The sequence below is a fragment of the Clytia hemisphaerica genome, unplaced genomic scaffold (genome assembly GCF_902728285.1).
Source record: "Clytia hemisphaerica strain Z4C2 unplaced genomic scaffold, Clytia hemisphaerica genome assembly, whole genome shotgun sequence".
NCBI lineage: Eukaryota > Metazoa > Cnidaria > Hydrozoa > Leptothecata > Clytiidae > Clytia > Clytia hemisphaerica.
Window position 1 is genome coordinate 476,055 of NW_027104441.1, and position 17,642 is coordinate 493,696.

At 35.9% G+C, this 17,642-nt stretch overlaps 2 protein-coding genes across 2 annotated transcripts in view; both read right to left on the minus strand.

The window, feature by feature from the left end:
- The window catches only part of LOC136820926 (ADP-ribosyl cyclase/cyclic ADP-ribose hydrolase-like), a 30,410-nt gene extending 13,742 nt beyond the window's left edge, over window positions 1–16,668 (minus strand). Inside the window, exons 1-4 of the mRNA XM_067077162.1 lie at window positions 16,518–16,668; window positions 15,217–15,621; window positions 4,028–4,119; window positions 3,335–3,467 (exon numbers count right to left, since the gene is read on the minus strand). Of these exons, the coding sequence (XP_066933263.1) occupies window positions 3,335–3,467; window positions 4,028–4,119; window positions 15,217–15,537 (546 nt within the window). The 5' untranslated portion in view covers window positions 15,538–15,621; window positions 16,518–16,668. The remainder of the gene's footprint in view (window positions 1–3,334; window positions 3,468–4,027; window positions 4,120–15,216; window positions 15,622–16,517) is intronic.
- On the minus strand, window positions 9,290–14,879 carry LOC136820862 (ADP-ribosyl cyclase/cyclic ADP-ribose hydrolase 1-like). Its single transcript, XM_067077101.1, has 7 exons — window positions 14,856–14,879; window positions 14,214–14,305; window positions 13,264–13,393; window positions 12,334–12,416; window positions 11,729–11,830; window positions 10,037–10,165; window positions 9,290–9,435 (listed from the first exon to the last, which is right to left on the minus strand). The coding sequence occupies exons 1-7, from the start codon at window positions 14,877–14,879 to the stop codon at window positions 9,357–9,359; spliced, it is 639 nt and encodes a 212-aa protein (XP_066933202.1). The 3' UTR covers window positions 9,290–9,356.
- Window positions 16,669–17,642: the final 974 nt, after the last annotated feature.

Consider the following 17,642-nt stretch of genomic DNA (forward strand, 5'->3'; position numbering starts at 1 on the left):
CACGGTCCAGTAGTTAAACGGTGTTTGACACCTGCTGTTCATGAAAAAATTAATTTTAATCCGTTTGTAATAACCGCATAGTTGACTTCTTTTCTTACAGTTTCCTCAATACGCTTTCAGAAAAGAAGAAAAGAGGTTCTAGGTAAGTATATATATATATATTTTTTTTCATTTGCTTTCGAGAGATAATGGTGTTTTTCCGTCCGCACCCAATTTTCGGTGGTGTCCGCCGACAAAACCCAGTGGGGGTGCACCTACTGGGAAACCACACGTTCCAGGGTTTTAGCTCCCCAATGAATTTTTTCCGTTTAATGTCGCTTCTTGTGATGCAGGCACCAGACGACATTACCGAGTCTGAGGAGGACCATACGGCGAACATCATCGGATCCTTGACTTGGGAAGCAAACTTCCTAGAATCAAGGATCATGATGTACGAAGAACTCCTCCTTCCCCTACTTGCCCAGATGTGCGACTCCACCGAGTTTGATGTGCGGCAAGTAAGTATTGTTCAGGATCTGGACGGATCGTCTCGACATGGCGGTAGTCACCGCCCGGGTCCTGACCGATAGGTTAAACACCAGGTTGTTCAGTGAGGTCCGTCTGCGAAGGCGGCAGAGTGCTTCGGATGCCCTTAGTTTGGATGGAAGGTTAGTGCGTCGTATCCGTAGATATTTGGAACGTGGGATCCCTCACGGGAGAAGACGTCCCAATCCGATGGATACGGTCGACTAAGGGGTCCAGGCACTCTACCTGAAATTAAACATATGCTTTCAAGTTTTTCAAGAGATTTTTAAATTTGACCTTTTCCTCAGTATCTTTCAGGAATTTTTTTATGAAAAAAGAAGCAATGACGTACAAGGTAAATTACGCAAACTCCGTAAGTATTCTACAAGTACCGCAGGCATCGTTCCGCCTTGCCTGTCTTGCCTGTATTTTTTTATCCCTAAAATCACAATCAATCTTCAGTTTTTTTTAGAAACAGATTCCACTGTAACAAAGGTCAACTTGCTTTCTTTCTTAAAATTTTTTCTTGTTAAACTTTCATCTGAATGAGGTCTGAAATTCGAGTTCTCTTCTTATCGGGTCGGAATTTAAAGGTGTAGAAAGTTCTATAAAAAATCGTTTCATTTTTAAAGGAGAGAGAGAAAAAAAAAAAGGGAAACGAGAAATTCGAAGTTGGGACTGCACTCCGTATTAAATTTTTATTTTATATTCTATGTTGAATTAACGATTTTTTTTTATATATATTTATAGTATTTGCATAGGGATTGAAGAAGACAACACGAGAAACGCCACAAACCAATCCTTAGTCTCCCTGAAACCAACCCTAAAACCCCTAAAACCAGAACCCAAAAGACCTATGCCCCTCCCTGCGGTAGCTACTCATCTTCACCCATCCAACCAACACTTCTACAAACAACTGACTACCCAAAATGGCAACCAACACCACCAACGCCAAGGGAAACCTGAATCTGCTGACCTACTAAATATGACCACCAAAGGAGAAACAAAGAGACTGGTGGCTGAGAAGACACACCAAACAACCTCAAAACAAACAAATAAACTTTTAACGCCTGCTAAACCACCACCACAGGCAGCTGGGGATGACACCACTACCAGTCATCCACTATCATCAAGCCACCAGTATTAGTGGAACCTGCTATTTCCGCTACCACCATAATCACCCCAGAAAGTATCCCAAGGTCAGCAGAAGATGATCCATCCACCAACAACTGAGAAGCACAAGACCTGTCCTGAAGAGTGGCTACCCCCGACCAATCTCCGATCCCCCCAAGCAAAGATGGAAGAAGTGTCAAGTTTAGGAAATTTTTATTATTTTTATTATTTTATTAGTCAGCCCTGAGCAGGGAACGCCTCCAAAGAAAGAAAACGCGACCCCACATAGCCATTTAAGGTCGGAGGGAATGTACTAAAGTTCCTTCGGCTATACCTTTACTGATCGTATCTAGCGCCCTTCTAACGCCCAACTACGCCTTCCACGCTCCACTGGGCAGCAACTTAGCAATTGCTGTCCAGCCCTCCTAAACTTTAGTGTTGTTTCGGCAGCGATCGGCGGCGGACCTGCTCAGGACATAGGTTTGTAAGTATCCTTTTCTTATTTATAACACGATTGTAGAGCGTTGTCATTATTAAATATTAGTTTATTGTAACTGCATAGTCTCCCGTTCCTGTCTGCAAATAGGATTAGGTTCTACTCCCCTAGGTTCCTCTAGCCCGCCCCTTTCGTAGTCTAGACTCACTCACCCACTGCGTCTTATTCGTCTGCTAGGCAAGCACTCGGATAAGGCTCCAGTACATATAATTAGCGTGGTATGACGAAATTCTTTTGTTTCCGGTCAAATTATGCGTAAACTTTAGGAGCTTATATTTTGGAGAGACCTTTTTTATACCAAAAGATGCCTATATTTTCTTGCTCAGAATTTTTAGCGATTCTAATGATACGGCATAATTAGATTAAAAGCTAAAGTGCAAGAAAATAAGAAATCAAATCTGTCTAATGAATTTCTATCAAATTTTTAAGAAATAATTCCGTATCATTGTGATGAGAACTTTTCAGACTACAAGCTGGTGTAAAATTTGTTACTGGATACTGAAAGTTTAAAGAGTACTGTACTGTATCAAAAACAAAAAATACCAACCTACTTTTATTAGCATAGCATTAGAAACCAGCCCTTTTCGCATTACGAGCCGTTTTTTTCTATACTTTTTGTAACGACCAAATTAAAGCTAGAACAAAGGAGTTTTCAATTTTTGTGCCAAAAATTTAGCATGGCTCCTTATCTCTAAAACATCAAAAAGCCAGTGTGAAACGAGCATGTTTTTCAAGCTTGCGTATCTCTATGCTATGCTATCTGTCATCTTTTCTTTTTCGTTCGAACATTTTCATCTTCGTTCAGCATGTTTCCGGCTATCTATCTCAGGTAGGTCAATTCAGCATGTTGCTTGTTCAATATGAACTTACTATAATTGTTTGAGCCCAAAAAATGGTATGTATGGAAAAACTTCATACTGCTATCATGAAGATGTTCTTGATGCAATTTTGAAAGAAAAAAAACTGTAGTTTGAAATACACCCTTACGGTCGCCGAGAAAATGTTTTTCAACTATTTAAGCTTTTTTTTAGGTCAAAGATTATACGTCCTCCACGTTTAAAGTTACAAAAAAAACGAAGAAAACCTTCTGAAAATGACTTTCAAAGTTTTCTGTTCCAAAAATTAGGGTAGAACTTATATTTATTAAAAAGTGTAGCCTTCAGAATCTAATGTTTCGGATTTCTTTACAGTATTGCAAGTACTAATAAATGATTTTCTTACATCTTCAGACACAGCATCCCAGAAATGTTTGACAACATTACATTTACAATGTCCTGTTCCATATTCCCAGCCGTCCTTCGAATTAGAAGAGTCTGTTGGACACCAAGCAACACCATTACCGTCCAAAACATATCTGAAAAAATAATTACCTTTCAAAAGTCTTAAATCAATATACTGTACCTTTTTATCAAAAAACATTTTGTCGAAAAAAATACTTTTCATGAGATTCATGATGTCATGTTTTCTACGTAATACTCCGGTATTTTCCAGTAGTAGTAAATTTAAACTACCTTATCGAGGAAAACTTCGTCGGGGAAAAGTGACGAAATTTTGACCAAGTGACGAATATTTTTCCCCGACGAAAATTTTCCCCGGCCTTAATGCGTTTACCAACTACCAGCAAGTGACGAATATTTTTTTCTGACGAAAATTTTCCCCGACGAAGTTTTCCCCGATAAGGTATACAAAAGTTGTTTAAATTTGTCGCTGTTGTTCTGTTTAAAAATACTTGGCGTTTTCGTTGAAGACTTCGCCATAAATATCATAAATTAATAACATCATATCCTAACGCCTTATGGATGATTTTGCAAAAATCACGAAGCCAAAGTTCAAAAATATTTAAGGTGTAACGAATTTCTTAGATCTTTAGATTTAGATTTTAAATTTTTTTAAAGATTTTTTAGAAGAACTTACCCTGTAACCATACTGGCAAGTGTTAGGTAATTGGAACCAGGAATTGCACTCATTCCATCTGCTAAATCTTTTGTTTGTGACCAGAAGGTTGCCTAAATTTGTAATATATGTACAGTTGACCCTCGCTTATACGAATTTAAGAATTTGGAGAATCTTATTTGGTCGAAATTCCTCGACTTTGGTCTGAAAACTCACTTCTCCTTGGAGCCAATTTTTGTGTAAAAGTATTTCCTCAATAAATTGAGTTAAGAATTTTTTTTAAAAAATGCCAAAATTATTATTTTTGGACCTACCTTAAGGTAGTGTCCTATAAATTAACCCGTGTTCGTTAGTTAGTTCGTTAGTACGTTATTACCAACTTTTCTCGAGATTGGCTCATTCAATTTTTCTGATTTTTTGCACAAAGGTGCATTACTATAAACCCTCGAAGGTGACGGAGCCCGATTTTTGAAGAAAAAAAAATTTCCGGCCGGTAGAACCGGAAATGTCCCGAAAAAAGCGGTTTTTTGAGATTTGATCTATTGAATCCGGAACTCCTTAAAAATCGCCGGAACAGCCGAAAACCGGCGTAAAACGGTTTTCCTTCATTTTTTCAACTTATACTCGACAGATTTTCTCGAGATTTTCTCATTAGTTTTTTGCGATTTTTTGCACATAGATGCACATTAGTACTGCCGAAAAGATGTCGAAAACCGTTTGTCGAAAAAAATTTTTTTCCGGTCTGTAGAACCGGAAATGTGCCGGAAATCGTCGTTTTTTTCACATTTCCGTCACATTTTTTCAACTTATTTAATTGTTTCTTTACAGAAAAATGTTCTTTATGATGATGCCCAAAACTTAGCATTGTTTGATTTCCAAAAAAATCATCCTTTGAATCCGGAACTCCTTAAAAATCGTCGGAACAGGCGAAAACCGGCGTAAAACGGTTTACTTCAGTTTTAATTTTCTCTGAATGATTGATTAAAGTGTCGATATTATTTTTCTTTCACCGTTAAACATCGGTGCGTTTCTTAATTGCTTTCTCCGTTCCAATAGATATATAAATCGAAATTTAAAATTATACATTACTTCCATCAAATTCTAATTATTCGTTTTATAAATAGGTAGGTCCATTAAAGTATTACTTGTTTTTTTTAATATTCATTTTTTGGCCTAAAATCACTCAAAAAGACTGAAAAAGACTCACCTTGTTTACCCTTTAAGTGCCAATGTCGTATATATCAGACATGGACAATGTAGGAAGGTGAAGCCCTCTTGTAATGCCCATTTTGAGTTAGAAATCCTCATTTTTGGTCTAACTCGTAGGAATTGGATTGAGCTTCACTTCATGGTCAAGCAAAAAAAATCAAAAGTTAGTTTTTTTAGCAAGATTTTAAGCCAAAAAGTCAAAAAATGCAAAAATTTGACAAAAATCCACTTTTTAAGATTTTGACCGTTTTTTAACCATTTTTGGTCAACGAGGGATCCAAGAACCTCCAAATTTGGCGCTGTTTTCTGTCCTCCAGCGAATTAATTTGAAGTTTTACTAGTGGTAAGTAAAACTTCAAATTAATTCGCATCTTTCTATCATTCAGGCAGTTCCGCGCAACAAAGAGGAGACTCTAAGCTATCCAACGAGCTATGAACAAACTTCTAACTCCTTCTTGATCTCGAGATATAAGCCTTTAAAAGTTTGAACTAGAGATTTTCTTTTTAAAAAATAGAAAAAAATGACCGTGGCACTTAAAGGGTTAATAACACGAAAAAATCTACACACCATTTATTCCAGAAAAAAGTCCTTTTCATTCGGTAGTTTTGATTGAGGACCTAATTCAAAAATTTGGTACGCTGAAAAAATAGAGCTTTTGAAAGAGCGGTACCAAACATTAAGGGTTTAGCTACCTTATCGGCTCTTTTTACGCCGGCCCTAATTTAACGTTGGCCCCTTTTACGCCGGCCCTTATTCCGCCACAGCCTAATTTTTGGCTTACGCCAATTAGGGCAGAACTTGTAAAAATCGCTATTCAGGCTTCAAAACAGTAAGTATTAACTAAAATTTACGTTAAAAAAGATGTCATCTTTCTTGAAACTGATGAAAATTCCATTGAAAATCAATGAAGTTTTGGATATAGAGTAAAAAAATGGATAGTTTTCATCCTTTAATCATGCTTAAAATCTGTTAATATAAATCGAGAAAAAATTAACGCCGCTTTTAGGTAAAAATTGGAAAATCGAAAAATCTTAAAAATGCTTTTTGAAGACGTCAAGGAATTAAAGGTGGACCATTCGCTCTAACTGTTAACTGCTTCGGCATAATTATATACCGTCGGAAAGATAATTTAGAGAAAGGCTTCAAAAAAAGTTGAAAGAAGCATGGAAAAGCCATCCAAAGAAATTCGATACACGAAATTTGTAAATTGAGATCGGTTTAGAGGCCCACTGAGTGCTTACAACCTGTAATATTCATTTTAATAATAGACGTTCTCAAAAAGCTAAAAAAATCGCATTTTTAAGAGTTTTCAATACTTAAACTTTGAATCGAATCTCGATCGGCTGTGGTGATAGCTAAACCCGTAATATTTAATACCGTTGTAATGCTCTCTCAAAGCTCTATCTTTCAGCCAGATTTAGGTCCTCAATCAAAGTTATCAGCAGCCGAAAATATTGTCCCAGAGAGAACAAAATTTCGCTGGTCCAACGTCAAGGAGCAAACAGTAAGCCGAAATTATCTTTGATGATATAAAAATGACTTAAATGCAATCAGAAAGGGTCAAACTAGTTTTCCATAAGTAAAAATTAGCTTTGAAAGTCATTATTTCATACCTTATCCTTGAGATATCCCCATTTTTGGTCCAAATACAACTCGTCGACTTTGTTAAGCCAGCTACTGTAATCTGCCTTTGTTACTTGACAAGGATCACGACCTTTAATATTCTCCGCAAATTGATTCCACAACGTTTGGCATTGACTTTTGGTAAATTTCTTGACATCAAAAATCTCTTTTGTACGCGGTAGAGTTCCGAATTTTACACACCTGTCTACAAAATAATCATCGATTTTGTCCGTTGTCAAGCCTTGTTGCCAGGTAGCCGAAATTTGGCATACTGAAAAGAGAAGAATGACTAAAACAGCTCCTTGCTTCATTTTCTACATAAGATGTGTTATTACTTCTTTAGCAAATGTAATACCACTGATATCTGATAGCTGAAGTAGTCTTCGTATTCCTTGATGCTTGATTCTGTAATAGGTTTAACCATTGGAGCGTTAAGTAGTGGTTTTTGTTGTTATTAGGTTAAAATCATTGATTCTGTTATTGATTTTTGGGAGGAAATTTAAGTTATCATAGACTTCCTCTACAGGAAAGAATAAAAAATCGTTTTAGCAAAGTTGATATTGTCCATGATTTTTGTTTTTGTTTTAACCAGTAAACCGTTTAAATTGAAAACTAAACCAAAAATTGGACCATTTAATATCGTAATAAGATTCCTGTTTTTGAGAAATTAAAAATGTGTGTCGCTCGCTTTTCGATAGTAAAATAGATATTATACTTCGCCCTAAAGAGGCCCTATAGTGTGTACCAAAAAAGCGGAATATATTTAAATTTATAAAGAGAAAAAATCTCATAATTTACATCAACACTTATGACTTAAAAAGTACGTGTTTTCTTTTGTTAAAAGGGCTATGGTTAAAAAAGAAATAACCTTGGTAATATCTAGAACAGAGTAGAACAAAGAATTTTCATCTTATTGAAAGACACTAGCGAGTTTATGTATCTTGTGTTTTTCTGTGACGGAGACGGTCAGCTTTTAATTTAATTGGATTCTGACTGGCGGAGGAAGACGGTAAATCAGCACTTATTCTATCCTCGATTTTGCGGTTCAAAACTGCGGGCTATTCCAAATCACTTAGGTACTCCGCCATCCTCGGAAGTGAAAATACATAAACTCGCTTTTGTATGTAAGATAACGGTAGTTGGGAACCATGAAAATTCGATGAAAGATCCAAATTTTAGGTTATGATTTTTCAATATCATAATGTTCATTTCGGTCTGTAATACAACTAAATGCGCTCAATAAATGTCGTTTTCTCAAACTAAGTACGACAGGTGACATTGTCTTTGTTCTTTTTACAATACGTCCGTTATAAAAGCTTTTAGGCTCAAATCTTAATCAGCTATATATTTTATAATTTTATGGGTAGTTTTCCTGGTGATATGTCGCATGTTCGACAACCCAGTTGTTCGACAAATGAGTATCGAACAAGTGGATATCGAACAACCATGCAGTCGAACAAATGAATTTCGAATTAATAACTGTCAAACAACTGGTCTGTCGAACAACTAAGCGATCAGTTGTTCGACAGTACATCAGTTCGACATTTTTAAAGATTTGTCGAACAAATCGAACAAATGTACCGTCGAACAAGTACACTGTCGAACAAGTGGGATTTCCCCGTTTTCCTTGGAAGGGTAGTACAATTTAGGTGGAGTATTCTGCGGGAAAATTTCCTGTAATCAATTTTAACCCCTCCTTGATATTCTTGAAGCGGCTATCAAATTTTTATGTTTTATGTTTTAAAGTTCTCTATAGCTTGATTATATTTTTACCAGAAGATTAAGGAGCTTCTATCATCAAACCCCCATCTCACAGACCCGTTGAACCCCCTCACACTGGGAAAATTGGGGAAAATTGGCCAAAGAATCTCCCCCAGTGGAAAATTTTACTCTTATCTTTGTCCCCACTGAAAATAAACAAATAAACCCTCAATGCTAAATATTGTTCTATATTTCCATCCCCAGTGAATCTTCTGACTTGAAAATAGTTGAATTCAAATCGCCTGGCATAAAGAAATCATAGGAATATCCTACCGGGTCTGTGAGAATGGGGTTTATAATCAATCTTTGGCAGGCCCCAGTGGTTTGCGTGATGCGTGATGTTGTGATTATGGGTTTTTTTTGCCGTGGTCGCATGATGAAGAGATAGAGGATTGATATTTTCTTTGGATAACCAAGAAAGCTAGGACTTTTTGACAGTCTTTCAATTATTTCAACGGAACTCACAGCCAACGTGCTCGGCTATTAATGAACACAAAGGAATACAGTGTGTCCCAAAAAAAAGTGGACAAATTTTTATACAAGGTAAAACCCGCATAATTTACGCCAAATTTTATGACTTGCATGTATACTTGATATCTCAAAACACTCTTCGATCAGCTTGGCATTAATTGAACGATTTTTCAGTGTGTGGGGTGAAGTTATGCGTCCAAGTAATAAGTTTTCAAATATCAAATTAATCTCTATATATTTCGTATTTCAATAATTCTCTTATTAGAAGTAATCTGCATTTTGGACTTATCTTCTTCCTACGGGTCCGACTTTTTTACATCCGTTGAATGAAGGGTTCAATTTACACAGTTCTTCCTTGAATGCACTAGAAAAAAGAATACAGAAATGAATCAAAAATTCGAACAAAAAAACGACTCCTTAGGCTCCAAGGCCCCGGTGGTTTAACTGATAGCGTGGTTAAGTATTTTTTTGGCGTTATGGCATGATCTATGAGTTTAAAAAGCGTATGATCAGTGATCGATAAAATGATTTTTTTGGTTTAATGGCATGATGAGAGAAAACTTTTTGCGTGACGGCGTGATCGGGGACTCTGCTGGAGGGGGGGGGCTTTTTAAGCTATCCCCCTTTCGATTCAAATTAGTAGAGGAAAAATCTACCGTATGGAGACCCCTTCCCACTGGAAAATTGGCCAAAATATCGTCCTCGGTATAAAATTTCCTCCAATTTTTGTCCCCATTAAAAATTGTCAAATAAGCCAATCCTCACTGCCAAATTTTTACTATTTTTCCCATCCCCACTGAATTTTCTGACTTGAAAACAAAAGAATTAAAATCCCCAGCCTTAAAAGATACGGTTATATTTATTCCCACTGGCTGGAAAAATCCTACCGAGTCAGTGAGAAGGGGGTGTTCTTGGTAGCATATAGTCTAATATAACTTTTGTCAGGTCTGCTAAGGTTTACTTACTTGGACTCAGGGTATCCAATGCATTCTTTCTTGATTCCCTTGATGTAAGGTAAAGAATCCAAAGTTTTCTTCATATCAGCTAACGATTTATCAGGGGTAATTGGCTTAATAGAATCCCAACATTCTGCCCTAAAATAATAAAATAACTTTTTTTATAAGCATAACACAAGAGGGTGTAATTGGGTTTAGAAATAATGCGCATTGATTGATAGATATTTCGTCAAGGTGGTACAAACGTACAAAACCTCCAATTGGAGACATTGAAATTCAAACATTTATGGCCTGGTCTGCAAAGGCCAGTTTAGTAAAAAAAAGCACGTACATCCAAATTCTCACCCGGTTATTGCGAAAGGGGTTGTCCAGCATTTTGTCTCGATAATTTTGTCGGATTAATATTTATGTATTGGGAAAAGAAAAAGGTTTACTACGCTTAACAAAGAAATTTCTTGAAGAAAGGTAACATAGCCTCACCCCTTAAAGGGACATTAAAGTAGTAAAATGTAAACATTGCGCGAACCACGTGTCATTAAAGAGAACAATTAAAATCACGTGTCCAAAAAAAATTTGTAAAACAATTGAACAATCAAAATTATCCATATTTGGTTTGATTTTTTATTTTGACATGTGACATTTGTTTTGATTTTGTATCCGCTACGTACAGTTTGTTTACAAATTTCGCAAGTAGCGTTACTTTTTGGCTCGTGTGTAGTGATTTTTTTCAAAGAAAAATTAAGATTTCTATTGCACTTACTCTCTCTCTAAATAAGAAAAGTACCTTATCGGGGAAAACTTCGTCGGGGAAAAGTAACGAAATTTTGGACAAGTGACGAATATTTTCCCCGACGAAAATTTTCCCCGGCCTTAATGCGTTTACGAACTACCAGCAAGTGACGAATTTTTCTCCGACAAAAATTTTCACCGACGAAAATTTTCCCCGACGAAGTTTTCCCCGATAAGGTGAAGATGTGAGGCTTTAGTTTTCAAAGTGCAGAGTTGAATATTTCTTTATAGAAAGGGGGCTACCAGAATTAAAAAATATGTCGGTGGTTTCGCATTGAATTGACATGGGTGTGAAGCAAGATTGGTCAGAAAGAGGAAAAGAATCAGCACAATATAATATTAGCAAGACACTGTCCGGATGTTAAATAAATATGTGTCTGATATGAAACGGGAACATAAAAAATGATACCTTTAAGGGAAAAGGATAAGCACAGCTTTTAGGAGAAGGCTCGACTTAAGTAAATTATTGTGTCCAGATTTTCAGTAATTTTTCGCACTCATGTATCTCCCCTCGTAATGTGATGAATCATGCACGGAGTATTTTGATTGCAAAATATTTCAAAATAACTTAATGGCGTCAGTAAAAATAGCAGAAAATTAAATTTTTGAAATTTCTGCTGGGTTGTTAAACTATTTAAAAAGTCTTGAGATTGATAAAACATTCCTTGTGATTTTTTCTATTATTGGTGAAAATTTCATGTTAAGATATTCAATTTTTTCTTATTTATGGCGTCATCATAAATGGCCTGAAAAACAGGTTTTCGGCCAAAATAACAGTGGTTTTCACTTTCCACACCGGAATACGATTCTTCTAAATTATTATTCATCATACTGCAAGGAGTGATAATGGGTGCGAAAAATTAGTAGAAGAAATTTGAACGCGCATTAATTTACCGGAAGACTTTTACTTACTGCACTGGGTTTTGATCATTGAATGGTTTAAGAAGCATCACAACCATCTCTTTGATCTTCTTCGTCGCTTCTAACGTTGGTAATTCCGTTTGACCAAAAACACTATCAAATAAATAGGTATTAGTTACTTTTCATGTTACCACAACAGTATATTGAAAGGAAAGGCGCGTCTTTTATACTGACAAAGCAGAATTAATAGCAAAATAATTTTTCATAATTTGCACTTGCGCGGCGCGGGAGGAGAAAGTTGTTCTTTCCTTTCATTTCAAAAGTGCAGTGTCAGCAAATGGTAGATGCGAGATACTGTAAATGAACTCCTTTAAAAGAACATCGCTGCCAGCTAGTGGAAATTGATATACTCGTCGTAGAGGAGTTAAAATAATCCATAAGCAGGGATCTGCGGAGATACTCAACTCAATGTCCCCATGTACACTCGTTCGTTGGTATACAATTTTACTGTCTTTCGATTATTTCCACGGAGCTCCATAGCCAACGTGCTCGACTTAGCTAGATTCTTTGAAAATCAAAATTTGGATGAAATTACAAGGATCCAATTTTCGATTTCAAGATGCTGTTATATATTAGATATGTTATTTTCTACAAACCTGTTTGCTCGGTACGAGGGTCTTTCTGGTGTGGACTGTGTCGTAAACAAAACGTACACCTTACCACTCGCTTTTTCAGCCATCTAAAACAGAAAAAATGCCATTAATGCCAGCAATGACTACATCGACTATATCGTTTTTTGACATGCTTAAAACGTAGTATTTCTAGGCTCTTTTCTGCTTTTTGTGTTCTTGTTTGAGAACAATAACTTTGGCTGGCTCAGTTATTAAAGCTTTTGTCAAGTAGGAGATGCACGAGAAACTTATAAGATAAATCTGAAAAAACATCTGAAAAAAAACATCCTCAAAAACAGTATAATTCTGATATTGAAGACTCAATTGAAGACTATCCCTATGGGCACGCAACGTCTTATGAACATCCCATGGACGGCTTTAAGACCTTTGGACGTCCTAGAAACGTAAATTAGACGTCCAAAAGACGTTTGTGCACATTGGGATATATGATATATATTCCTCTCAGACACGGCGATCTTTAATCGGATTCAAAAATGTCCAATTTTGGTCATAAAGAAAAGTTGACGATGTCTAAAGACATGATTTTTTCTTTATCTGATGAAGAACTAAAAAGCGAATATACAGTGAAAATTTCAAAGTTCTACTCCTTTCCAATCCGGAATAATTCCAATTCCGATTTTGAGGGAGCTCACGCGGGATGTGGTGGGATATTGAGGGAGCTAAAAGTAAACATTTCCAAAATTATCCGATTTTGAACAACCTGTCTTAAAAAAAAATTTGGTGTTTAAATTGTACATACTAGGGCTTTATTCATCCAAAGAATGGAGTTATTTTAAGTACTTTTACAGCACTTTTTACAAAAATAGACTTTCAATTTCCCCGATTTTTAAACATTACTCTAAAGATCGCAGTGAGATCTCACAACCATATCTAAGCACATAAATATTTTCTTACATCCTCAGATACAGCATCCCAAAAATGTTTGACAACATTACATTTACAATGTCCTGTTCCATATTCCCAGCCGTCCTTCGAATTAGAAGAGTCTGTTGGACACCAAGCGACGTCTCCGTCCAAAACATATCTGAAAAATATAACATCTAGCTCAAATTTGTAGAAGATAAAAGAACAACTTCAGATTCAGATTTCAGGATGGTCTTAGAAAGAATTATTGAATACTTTTTACACTCTGATCATCTTATACGCTTCGAAATACACATCTTTTTTTTTAAGAAACTACTTTTACCAAGCAGCCTCAATGTTTCTTAAGAAATCGGCCTTTTGAGCCTTAAATGTTTCTTACATGTTTCTAAACTTTTTGACATATTGATTGGAAGGTTCTTATAAAAAACCGAATTAAAAAATGTTATTTTCTCATTCTCAACCTCAGCGTGTTTCTTAGATGTTTCTTAGTTTTTAGGCATTCTGAGCCTCATGTTTCTTAAAAGTGTGTTTCTTAAAAAAAAAGACGTGTAAACCTTTTTTGTTTAGGTGGAACGCCATGCTGAAATTCGTTGCATATTAAGTGCCCCGAGAAAATTTACTAAATTTATTTCTAAATTGACCATTTTATTAAAACCTTCAGGCGCCTTTACATTCTTCAGATTATTCGTAAGTAGACTCAATAACTTCATTTTCACTTTTAACATTAAACATTTTCAAAGCTGTTCAAAGTCACACTCAAAGTGTGAGTGTGACCATACTGGCAAGAGTAATTGCGGGAGTAATTGGAACCAGGAATTGCACTCAAATATCTACACAACACACGATGGCTTTGGAGAATCCCTCCTTTATTTTGAAGCTCTCTGTAAACAAATTATTCGAGTTGGAAAAATCTAGCACTGCAAGGTCCTAATATTAACAAAAGGAACATTTTGAAAATGTAAGGTATAAAAGAAACTCACCCTGTAACCATACTGGCAAGAGTTAGGTAATTGGAACCAGGAATTGCACTCATTCCATCTGCCAAATCTTTTGTTTGTGACCAAAAGGTTGCCTAGTGTGAAAAAGAAAATTTTATTTCTGATCATTATTGGAGAATTTCATGGGATAATGTTTGAATCTGTAAAAAATTCCCGATTGTGGTTTGAAACCAAATTGTTTGGAATTCTAAGAATGCTGACTTTGATTTCGAAAAAAAAAATAGAGGGCAAAAACATAGATTTATAAAGCCCGAAGGGCTAGATGGCGTACTTTAGCTGAAAAGTGTGCCGTGGTTAGGTAGATCACTCGACATTACAATAGAATTTCAGCACTTGACCAATCAAAAGTTTCGTGAGTTTTCAAAAACGATAGCAACAATATTTTTTCCGATATTCACTTGTTTTTGCCTGCGATGGCTTAAAGCACGACATCTAGCCCTTCGGGTTTTATAAATATATGGACAAAAAGTCACTTAGGTAAAAAATCACACATGTGGTGAACGGTGTTTCCATTTGGAAAACAGGCTCGTTCGTTTCCCTGATTGTCATACCAGCTTTTATTTGCCTAAATTACCCGCAAAGTACGCCAAAGTTAGTTCTCGCCAAAATTACAAAAATTAGTACCTCGTCAAAATTAGGTTCTTCCATCATTTCTTGAAAGAACACTACTTTTAGACAAGACAGAAAATGCTAGTTCTCGTCAAAATTTGTTCTCTTAAAGCCCCCTTCCCCCCCCTCCTGCGGTTTGCGTGAATGCGTGAAAGGCCTTTTCCACTTGCGTGAATGAGTGAAAATTTAAAAAAAAATGCGTGAATGCGTGAATTGGAAAGCTCTGCGTGAACAAAAATTTCGTGAATACCCGCGTGAGTGCGTGAATTCAGGAAAAAGATTTGCGTGATTGCGTGAATTGAAGGTCTGCTTGGGGGGGGGGGGGGCTCCTTAAAGGTAATCTCTGAAATTTACAATACCTAAAGATTCTCCTCACCTTGTTTTTAAAGTAGCCCCATTTTTGGTCCAAGTACAATTTATCAACTGCTTTAAGCCAATCACCATAGCTAGCCTTTGTAACTTTGCAAGGATCACGACCTTTAATATTCTCCGCAAATTGATTCCACAACGTTTGGCATTGACTTTTGGTAAATTTCTTGACATCAAAAATCTCCTTTGTACGTGGTAGAGTTCCGAATTTTACACATCTATCAACAAAAAACTCATCGATTTTTTCCGTTGTCAAGCCTTGTTGCCAGGTAGCCGAAATTTGGCCAATCGCAATTACGACTATTGCTAGGAAAACCTCTTGTTTCATCTTATTAAGTGTATGTGCAATGCCTCCGCAGTAACTATGGTTCGATTAGATGCTTTTGTTTTCCACCTCGGTTTCTGCAAGGTTCTGCAAAAATAATTCAGGATAATTAAGCAGTTTTTCTAATGGTTTAACCATTAGAGCGTTGACAGATTTCTTATCTTATCTTGATTGTTTTGATTTTTATCAGATTAAAATCATTGGTTTTGTTGCATTTTTCTGCAGGAATGTATTATTCTCACCTTGTAGACTTTTCGGATTCAATGGAAAAAGTAAAACAAAAAAAGACGTTAATAGTATGTGTATTGTTCTTTTTTTTATGTCCCGGGGGGGGGGACATGTCTTTTAGATATAGCAAAAAAATATAACGCAGTAGCTAGACAGGAGGGGCGCAAAATTTGCTCCCCTACACAAATTTTGCGCCCCCTGTCTACACTACTGTAACGGGAAGGATTTCTTATGCCAGACCTGATATTTTCACGGAAATTTCAAAAGTCTTTGTGTATCTAATAAATGGGGGGCTCGGTATAAGCGAGTTAGGTGGAAAAATTTAAAACTCAAAACTTTATAATTGGGGGGGGTGGAATATAAGTGTCCTGGGTGGAAAATTTTTGAAAAGGAGGCTAACAAGCAGAAGGCAAAAAAGAGGAACTTTCAAAAACATTTTCCCAGAAATTATAGGGAAAAGCTGAAGTTTTTACAAGCTCTTATTTGATTTGGTTGGTCGTTAACCTGTAATAAAACAATTTTGTCACTTAGCAGTGATACATAGTTGTAAAATAATGACACTCGGCACTCAAGAAAGTCAATTTTTAGAATATTTTAAAATAATTTTTCACATATTTCTGCAATACGAGAAAAGACTGAAATTAGACCTAAGAATATTTTTAAACGATTTGACTTAATCTCTAAGTAATCCAAGAATAAATTTCAGACAAAAAATTAGAACACAAAGGCTTCTAAAGAAGAATAAATTTACGTACCAGATATGTGGCTTCAAATGCTATTAAGCGTTGACTAATTTTGAAATTTTAAAAATTCACTTTACATAATCTTAAATTCAATGGTGATAAAGAATAATGGGCCTCATTTGCATGACAATTATTTTTTCTTGACTTGTCTCTAATATAGTTCATAAGGTCAATAAGGAAAGTTTGATGTTGTCGAGACATTTATTTGAAAGAATATTCAAAAATTCTAAAAGGAGACTCGAATTTTCTAAAAAAAGCTTCGAAATGTTAATGTTTGCCTCAATCCCATAGTTGTGTTTTAACCCGGGGGGGGCACTCGATCTGAAATCGACCATACGTTCGGCCCAAAATTTGGCTTCTAAAATCGGACCCTTACAGTGCAGTGAATTTCCATGAAAAATCATACCCTTACAGTGCACTTTTTCGAAATTTCTCGCCCGTAAGGGCGAAAATTTTTGCAATTTTCCAAGAAAATGTGGAATTTTTCCTCCAAAATTGACCAATTTTGTGATAATTTTACCCAAAAATTGCCCTTTTACCAAAATTTCCTACCCTTACAGTGCAGTTCAGTGCAGTCTTGTAATTTCCTACCCTTACAGTGCACTAGCTGAACTATGAAAAACCTACCCTTAAGGGCCGAACGTCTGGTAGGTCATTTACCTTGAGTGCCCCCCCCGGGTGTTTTAATAAGAAATGCGTTCCTAAAATTTAATATCAATTGGGTTCATAAGGTCAATGAGGAAAGTTTGATCTTGTCAAGACATTTATTTGAAAAAATATTCAATAATTCTAAAAGGAGACTCTAATTTTCTAAAAAGAGCTTCGAAATGTTAATGTTTGCTTCAATCCCATAGTTGTGTTTTAATAAGAAATGCGTTTGCAAAATTTAATGTCATTGTCTATTGGGTAATAAGGCTTAATGAGGAAAGTTTGATCTTGTCAAGACATTTATTTGAAAAAATATTCAAAAATTCTAAAAAGAGCTTCGAAATGTTAATGTTTGCTTCAATCCCATAGTTGTATTTTAATAAGAAATGTGTTCGCAAAATTTAATGTCTATTGGGTAATAAGGCTCATCATGATTTTGAAAACCAAATTTTTTCAAACCAATATTTTCAAAAAAGTTTCAAAATTAGA

Bases quoted from the DNA above. Each gene is read 5' to 3' on its own strand.
- LOC136820862 (XM_067077101.1), bottom strand. From the start codon at position 14,879: ATGGAAGAACCTAATTTTGACGAG. The intron at 13,394-14,213 runs GTGAGTTTCTTT...TATATTTTTCAG, and splicing joins CTTGCCAGTATGGTTACAGG to ATATGTTTTGGACGGAGACG. The intron at 9,436-10,036 runs GTAAGTAAACCT...TCTTTTTTCTAG, and splicing joins ATTGGATACCCTGAGTCCAA to TGCATTCAAGGAAGAACTGT.